This window comes from Antrostomus carolinensis, unplaced genomic scaffold (assembly GCF_000700745.2).
Source record: "Antrostomus carolinensis isolate BGI_N321 unplaced genomic scaffold, ASM70074v2 scaffold17905, whole genome shotgun sequence".
Classification (NCBI taxonomy): domain Eukaryota; kingdom Metazoa; phylum Chordata; class Aves; order Caprimulgiformes; family Caprimulgidae; genus Antrostomus; species Antrostomus carolinensis.
The window spans coordinates 1-9,377 of record NW_010314489.1 but is presented as its reverse complement, the minus strand read 5'-3'; the positions used below and the strand labels follow the sequence as shown (position 1 = coordinate 9,377).

At 37.2% G+C, this 9,377-nt stretch overlaps 1 protein-coding gene across 1 annotated transcript; it reads right to left on the bottom strand.

Annotated features, from left to right (window-relative positions):
• Positions 1-3,148: 3,148 nt before the first annotated feature.
• On the bottom strand, positions 3,149-8,140 carry CUNH3orf38 (chromosome unknown C3orf38 homolog; the record flags this gene model as incomplete). Its single annotated transcript, XM_010167667.1, has 2 exons — positions 3,149-3,724; positions 7,920-8,140. Coding segments are annotated over 2 exons (797 nt in total), but the record flags the coding sequence as incomplete, so codon positions are not given.
• Positions 8,141-9,377: the final 1,237 nt, after the last annotated feature.

Below are 9,377 nucleotides of genomic sequence, written 5' to 3'. Positions count from 1 at the left end.
AAGAACAAGCTATCAAGATAGATAAGGGATTGCAAGAAACAGCAAGCAACGCAAAAAGTAGTATCTTGTGATGAGGGAACATGGAAAATTTCCTGCTATAACAAAGACAATTAGAACAGGAAAAAAAAATAAAGGCAGAACAATAAAGAAATGCTAAAGTTCATCACCTGGAATGGTTATTTAGCTGCTCATGTTGTTCATGGTCTTGTAAGTGCCTCGACATCGAATTTCAAATATGAGCATGGATTAAAGGAAACAACTAAAAAGAAAGTGGCACTACGGATCCATCTTTAGATCACACTCTAATAAACATCTGTGACAATACAATCAAATTGTCAAAAATATGTGACATTTGTCAAAAATAACTGGGAACTAGAGAAAAATCAGTATTTCAAGCAAATGTTCTCCTCCAGTTCTTCATACATAGCAGTGAAACCTATCCAGTTCTCTTTGGTTTAGTTCGAAAAGATCAAGAAAGCAGTGACAAGCTAAAAAAAATATATATATATATATATTGGCAGCAGGTGATGCTTGAAGACCGATACATGAAAACACTGCAGATCCCAGCAATGTCATGCTGGCAAAATAGCTGCATTTGCACATTATAAGTAATATTCGATCTTTACATTTAATAAAATATACAGAGAGGGTAAAGATACAGTACAGCCAGCACCGGAGTATATTATATATACAATTAGTTCACAATACATTTGTGAACTAATAAACAAGAGCTACTCTGAGATGTGAAATAGTCTTTCCAGCAGCACCCACACTTTTGAAATAGCACCTGAAATAAGCACTGGGGGTTTTTAAGGTCAGGGAACTGGATGTAGGAAACAGTCAAACTGGCGGCTCGTTGAACGGTCAGTGCATTATGAAACATGAAGAAAAACAGACACTGAAGTCTGCAAAGGCAACGTTCATCCACCTTTGCAATTTATGAGGGGAAAAAATACAACCTAGCAAATATTTTTATGAAAATTAATCAGCAACCTGAAGAGTTCCTCCTCAGATTACTAAGCAAGCAGGGAATACATGAAGAATATTAGACACCTTTTACAAATTCCTAAATACACTTAAAAATTTAATTTCATGGAGGAAATGAGCATCCACAGAAAACAGTCCTCATGCTGAAACCTGTTTTGAAATACAAAAATATCAGACTGGACAGCAAGAAAAAAATTAGATAATTTGATCTCTTCCATCACTGACAAACCTGCATTTAACTTCCTGGTCTATGAATTTTTTCTGGATTGAAGCAAATTCTCATCTCTGTTCCTCAAGCTGACGTTAGCACTCATGTGGCCAGCCTTCCTGCAGAGTGGGTCAGCCTGGAGGGTTTCTGACAGTGAGTTAGTTCCACTGGGATCAGTCCCCACTCTGCTTGTTCAGAGTCAGCACAAGCATTAATGCTGGTACAAGAAGGAAGCAAGGACACCTACCTGCGTGGGGGAAGGAGACCTCAGCTTAAAGCAGTAATGAAAGCTACACCCTTCGTCATGTTCGTATTTACACACTGACTAAAGTAACAGTTATGCTGCCAGTTACAGAGCCCAGTTCTGCAAACAACTAAATATTTAGCTGAATAACAGACTGCCATACTGAATGTTGAGAAAATACCCATTTAGGTAGACGTTTGTCCTCATCTGAAAAAGAACACAGTTCTCATCACACACAAGGAAACCGTTTCTTCCAAATTTTAAATTCAGGTGGATTTTTATTTGTTATATATCAGTAGCTGAAGAAGCCACAACTCAACTGTTTATTGGGAAAGAACAATCCAACACAGTATGTGAACTTTTTCTTAGAAAATAAATTATTTCAGACATTTTAAAAGAGAACTCGAGATTCAGACTATTCATAAAAATCAGTTCTGTGCATACTTGAATCTTCTTGTTTCCACTCACCTACCCGTAATTTCACCATTTGTCATCTTTGACAAACATACCAAAACCAAAAGAACTGTTCCCTCGTTTCAGGGAATGTTTCCATTTTCACAACTACTACTGGCAAAGCTATAAAATTAAAACAAAACTTGCAAACAATTCAAGCAAAAAGTTTTCATCTCATTTCACCTCTAATCCCTTATCTTTTTTTTTTTTTTTAAATTAAAAAAACCAGTAAAAATTTGAATTTCTGCAATGGCAATAATTTCAGTAATTAAGTAGTAATTGGATTATTTATTTAATATCACCTTTCATTGTAACTGCCTAATGTCAACAAATTGACTTCCAGTCAATGTAATAAATCAACTCAGAGAAGGTAAAATTCTTATTTTGAGAAAACATACAAAAATCACAACTGTTATATTAAAAACTCTGTTTTAAGTATATACAAAATAATGATCAAAGCATTTGGCTCACACGGTGCTGCTGAAAGTCCTGAAAACTACTTGATTCAAGAGTCAGTGCTAGAAATGGATGCCTGGACAATGACAACCATCTCAGATTTGCTTGGGGACACAGACAGAATACAGAGAGTTTGTCTGCATTCATTACAAAGCTGGAATCATAAGGTAAAAGGAAAGGAAAGGAAACTATTAACCCAAAGAGAAAAAGACTTAAATGATGCCAAGTGCCCTGCACTGTCCCATTAAACTACTTGTACAGTTCAGTGACAGAACCACATGTAAAACATCAATGGCAGCACTCATATTATTTTGTACCTTCTCTTCAAAAACTCCTCAAGTGGCAGATGGTTTTCTTGGGATTTCGATGGCCATTTAGACACTTGCCAATTCCAATTTTGAAAAGCCAGAAGCAATGACATGCTGTTACAACTCAAACTGTTGACCTGAAGAGAAGAAACCTGCAGTTTGTGAACCCCACGTTACCTAGTTCTTTACAAACTGCTGCCAACCCAAATTTAAATGTTATGAAGTTTTGTTACCAAGAATAACTAAACTAACTCCATTCCCAACAACAGTATAAAATCTGAAGTACAACTCTGAAATCTTTGTTAGCTCTGGAAAGGTTCCCAAAAGCATCAACCGTATTAATACTTTAGACTCTGTATCTTAGTTTGTCATCCAGCAAATCTGACTCCAAAAAGAGACATCACATGGCTGCAACCATTTCAATATTCAACTCTGCACTACAAGTGCTGTATGTTCCCCCCACACCCAGTCACTCAGTTGTGAAAGAATGGCTCAGAATTTCTGAGGTTCAAACACAGTCAGTTCTTTCTCATCACAGAACTCTAGCAGTTGGTTTACTTCGTATTTGATGCAAGGTTTTTCAGTTTGCACTCCAGGCTCCAGAGCATTCTGTCCAATTATTTTAAGATTCACTACTTTTATTTTCCAGGTATTTCCCCTAATGGGACAGCTAATGAGTCCAAAAATTAGTTCAAAGACGCCCAAACAAGTGTTGTCTCTGTGCACCGTGCCAGCCACTGCTACCAGTACTAACCCATGTGGAGACATGACACATTTCAGTCCATTGGCATTCAAATTAGGATTGAATAGAAGATATTCTTCTTTCACCAAGGAGAGCAGACGAAGGCTCACCATTTCTGCACCAACATACTCTTCCATGTTTTTTTCTAATGTGTTGTAGCAGAATTTCATTCTGACATCCTCCCAAAAATGCTGCGGTCCCCATTTTTCTTCTGATTTTACTCCCAAAGGATGTTGAGAATTCAGGAGTTCAAAGAACCATTGACAGAATTCTTCTCCTAGATCATGAATGTCAGTCTGTGGTGACTTTTGTCGCTCTCCATGACTCTGCAATCAAGCACATTTTTTTTATTAGAAATATTTAGTCTTAACATGGGAGATTACCCCTTAGAACAACATAGAATCATGTAAATACTTATTTTAAACATTCTAAGTCTTCTTCAAGTGTTCTGAGACAGAGCGCCTGAAGAAAAACAACAAAGTAAAAACCTCATTTATTTTTAAAATCATTATTATCTTATCTAGAGAATAAGAGCAGGTTCTTTGAATTACAGTTAAAACAGTCCTTCGGTTTTGTCTTAGTCTAAAATTTATAAACAAAGAGGAAAATCCTGGTTCTACTGAAAAAGGGCAGGGGAAGGATTTTTTTGAACAACCTCTATGAGACCAGGATTCTCACACTGACAGACAAAATTTCTGCAGAGTAACAAGTACCTGAGTCAGTAATTTTTCACCAGCCTTTACATTTCCAAAAGAAGATGACAGAAAAACAAAGATACAGACTCAAACTGAAAAGCTAATCTCACATTAAGGCTTATCAATTTACTAAAAAGTGCTTGTAAATAAGCAGCTATGTTGACATGTTTTTCCTATTTCTTGTTATTTTCAGTCTCTTCTTTTTGGTACCTTTTGATTTGGTGAATTGTGTTGGTCTCTGCATCTTCATATAGCTGGTAAGAACAAATAGGACTTATTGGGAAGTCAACTTTTAAATATGCACATCCTGTTACCTGAAGCTGACAGAATATTTCTAATATATGGGGGCATTTTACCTATGTCAGTGGAATACGCTAACAAAATACACAACTAACCCAGGAAGAACTGAAACTCAAAGAATTAATGTGCTCCAGAACTTTTTCTCCACCATCACGTGCCTGAATTTAGCCTTGTTTGGCAGTAAGACTGCCAAAAAATCATCCAAAAGATGCTTGGTCACTTTCATGAGTGATGTTTGTAGTTTTCACCATATTTCTAATAGAAAAAGAGCCCAAATCAAAGAGAATCATAACTTTTGTTACCTCTGTTCTTCTGAAACATACAAAAATCTTGAGGAATCCCAGTTACTATTCTAATTGTACAACTGATCACTTAGAACAGACTGAGACAATGTGACATTGGGATAGAAGGGCTGCGGGGATTTTCACATAGCAGCACAGGCTTACTCTGGGAATAAAAGCAACTCCTTTCAGCCTGTCATAAAATCCTCCTTTCAGCCTGTCATAAAATCCTTTGTTCAACACTGAATCTGCAGAGAAAGTATTTTTAAGTGAGACAAAGTAAACATTGCTAGTAGAGAGCCAAACCTTCATAGAATAAGTTGAAAAGGCTCAGTCAAAGATTCTTTCTTGTCTAGAAGCCTTAGAAAAAAATAGGCCAGTAAAGAAAGCATGAAACTACTCAAAACACATCTTCCACTAGTTCCCCACAGGTTATGGATAAGCCACTTGTGCCCTTTTTTTCCTTGTTTTACAGAAAATGACACCACACAGTCTCCTAAAATACCTCTAGGATAGGGGGAAAAGAAACTTGAAAATAGCATTTAATGATGGGTTGCTGAGACTGACAACAGAGTGGTGGGTATAATGTTTTAAAGTCACAGTAAGTAGCAAAAGCAAGTACCAGTGAGGAACCAAGAGTCAGGTTATTAAAACCGTATCAGAAGAGGGTGACAAACCACTCCAAGTGTGGCATCACTAAATATGGACTGCAACAGAGTAAGCAGTAAGATTTTTTTTAGATGCTATTATAGTTCAAATGAAGAAAGAAAAATCTATTCCTCGGTGTTGAATTCTTGGTGTGTCTACAACTACATGTAGAAGAATAGCAAAATTTAGGCACAAACACTGAAGAAATTAGTTGCTTAGCAATCAAATATTTAAGACAGGTTTTTAAGTTGATTATAAAAACATATTTGACTTGGAGGACACTTCTTTCTAAAGGAAACGTCACTGTAAAAGGCAACAATCAGATGCTCAAGTAACAGTGCTGTGAGCCTATTTAATGTGTACACACATAGTCTGTTTATCTTCTGCTTTCTCCTACAATAGGTTTAGATTTTTTACTTAAGAAAAATCACCCAAACTTTCCAAGGTAAAGATACATGACCTCCACCTGTCAGGTGACATGTTTTTTGAATAAGAACAAAATGTACAGTTATTTTGTAGGTTTCCTCAGTATTTGCAACTTGACAGCAAGACTTTTAGAAGTAAATCATATGTTAAAGTCTAATCAGTATTAAATTAAGTATGTTTTAAGTAAGTATTAAGTAATTAAGTATTAAAAGTTTGGAGACTTCTCTATAGAAATGCTGTATTTGTTTCAAACTAAACTGCAATTAATTTCTAATTCTGTTACATAGGTTCATGTCACCCATTTCTTCAAAACATTGATCTAAGAATTAAGAAAAAATAAAGGTAAAGAAAGATTTGATAAATAAACTACTTTAATTTCTCATTCTTTGTGAATGTGCTTGAAGTACTTTGGAGAATTTAATTTACTTACCTGCAATCATAAAACTTTGCTATGTGGTAACACTTGGGAAGTGTTCTTGCAAGAGCAATGTTTTTTGTTGTTTTTTTTTTTCCCAGAGTATGCAGACAAGAAGTTGTTTGGGAAACAATTCTCAGCTAAATCATAATTCTCATCAGTTAATCCCTGAGAGAAAGTTTATCAACAACTACAGAGCTCTAACAGTCCAGCTGGTGGGGCTGTTGCCCATTAGGTCTCAGAAATACCACACTTGAAAGAGCCAAGTGGCTATTTAGAACAACATGGTAAAGATCCAAGACTAATAAAACACTGGAAGTTCATTACACCACGAGGATTTGCTAAATGGCAAAATTTTGAACTTCAAAATAACTTGTAATTGCCTAAACACATTTAGTTACACTGTACTAAGTGTTACTAATATCAAGGGAAAAATAATGGACCTGGCACTGCTACAAACTTGACATTTCAATGCTATAAAAATTCACTAAAATCCATTCTGCACTCTAACTGCAAGAAAGAAGGAAAACAGCTTACAGAGAGTGCTACTTCGGTTGCACTATCTCTAGAAGTAGATCAAGGCCATGTACAAAAGGGCAGTTTTCTCCCCATTCCCTCCCTCCCTCCTCACAACAGTTTAGACCACAGCCTGACAGATGTTTTTGCCCTATGATCTACTGTCAGCAGCATCTCTTCGCTCTGCTCTGGGAAGTGCCCTACCAATGGGGTGGCTGGAAGATAACTGGAAATCCCAGACCTACACCAAAAGTTTAAGATAACCACATTAAAAAATGACAAGGGGCTATGTAGGGTTTCTGCAGCATTAACACTAGTTTAGACCACAGCCTGACAGATGTTTTTGCTCTATGATCTACTGTCAGCAGCATCTCTTCACTCTGCTCTGGGAAGTGCCCTACCAATGGGATGGCTGGAGGATAACTGGAAAACACAGTTTTCAGTTGTCCTTGAATCCACAGAATTGTTTGTGTACACCTTCTATTTTAATTTCATAGAATCATAGAATGGTTTGGGATGGAAGGGACCTTAAACATGATCCAGTTCCAACCCCCCTGCCATCAGCAGGGACACCTTCCACTAGACCAGGATGCTCAGAGCCTCATCCAGCCTGGCCTTGAACACTTCCAGGGAGGAGGCATCTACAACTTCCTTGGGCAACCTGTTCCAGTGCCTGACCACCCTCACAGTGAATAACTTCTTCCTAGTATCTCATCTAAACCTCCCCTCTTTCAGCTTAAACCCATTTCCCCTTGTTTTCTTATCAACTGCCCTTATGAAAAGTCCTTCCCCAGCTTTCTTGTAGGCCCCCTTCAGGTACTGGGAGGCCGCTATAAGATCTCCCCAGAGCCTTCTCTTCTCCAGGCTGAACAGCCCCCAAAAAGTTGTACAAAAACAGCCCCAACAGTTGTACTGATGTTTACAGTACAACTTAAAAATTAAAAAGCATGGAGAAGACCCCACACATTAGAGTTCAAATGCACTGATATACTTCACAAGACAGAGCAGAAGACTGTGCTCTGCAACCGATGCGTTGGCACAGACATCTTTAAAAGATGTAATTTAAAAAAAACCAAACAAACCCGAACCAAACCCAAACAAACCAAGAGTTAAAGAGATTCAGTACCTTCCTAAATACAGGTGAAGAGCCACATTTTGGATGTACGTTAGAACATTTACAGTGGTTACCCTGCAAAAGCAATGCTAAGCACCCCCAGGTCTTTCAGAAAGCAGCGCTCACCTCTGCGTGTGGTTTCCTCTCCTTGGACTCTGAGGCACGTGTTGTGAGCTGCCCGCTCCAGTACTGCTTTACACGATCGATGAGTAGATGTTTCTCAGAGGAAGGAGGCACTGGAATTCCTTGGGCCGCCAAATACTTAAAAATTATTTCTCGATAGACTTTCCTGCGTTTCAAAAGTTCTTCTACATTTTGGCTGTAAACCAAAATGGCATGAATGGCTTCTGCAAGGAAAGAAATTTAAGTTAGCAGTTGCTTCTCTCACGATTAAAACTCATACCTATGCCATTTCTTAAACTCCTGACCAGCACCCCCAAACACAGGACAAGACAAGCCTAAATGAAATGCAAAGACTTAAAAGTTTGTTTGCAAACTGTGATCTGACCTAATCATATTAGACACAGAAGATACCCAAAGACTTGAGAAGGTGTTTAAAAAACAGTCCTCTGTTTACTGAAGACCTTGCAACCTTGTAATCCCTACTTCCCGTATCAATGACTGCTTGGAACTTATATTATTTGAGCTTGATGAAAAGGATGAAGGTTTTTCTTTCAAATTAGACTACTAATATTCTTCAAGTATTTTCAAGCTGTTTAAAAACTTTAAGTACTTCAAGAAGTATAAAGATTCTTGAACACAATGCATTTCACCTATACTTCCTGAGATGGAGCTAGCCTTGACTTCAAAATAAAAGTTCAGTTAACATGAAGTCATTTAGGGCTTCCTGCTTCACGTCGCCATACAGCACCTTCACTTAGCAAAAGCTGAGTTTAGTTTCATTTTCCATTTGAAAAGCTCTAGGATATTTCAAAATAAGCCACCCACCTCTCTTCTTGGAAGCAAGACTATATAGAGAAAGAAGAACCAGACAAATCTAATATGGTTCTTCCAAATATAGAATGTGAATCTTAATTTCTGCATCAAACGGGTAGTTTACATGATTTGGTCAGAGAACATGCTGTTATTTTTAAGAGTATGCAAGTTTTCAAATGTTTCCCATGAACAGAAAATTGACAGAAATGCAGACAGAAAGATAACCGAGGTCATCTCCAATTCCTCATATGCTGAACAAGAATTCTAGTACCAGAGGTTTGCAGTTTTTCAGGAAACACACAGTAGTTTGTGAAAGTGAGGTTCCATCTAGATTCCCGAAGACCCATGGAAATGGAATCTGTTTTATTTCTATGCTAATAAAATTACTATTATAATTACTAAATTTCCCAGGATCATAAGAAATCACCATGACAGTGCGTTAAAATGTAACATTCAAAAAAATTCAGCTCTGTGGCAAAAGTAAATAACATGACAAACTGAAATAGACTTTTAAAGCAGTTGTGGTAGCCAGTTCCCACCTGAATTGAGGCTGGGCACTTAACACACTATCTATAAAAACTGTAAGTTTAATTAAGTACAGATCAATAGCTAAAGAAAAAATAAAATAAATAAATAAAATAAATAAAA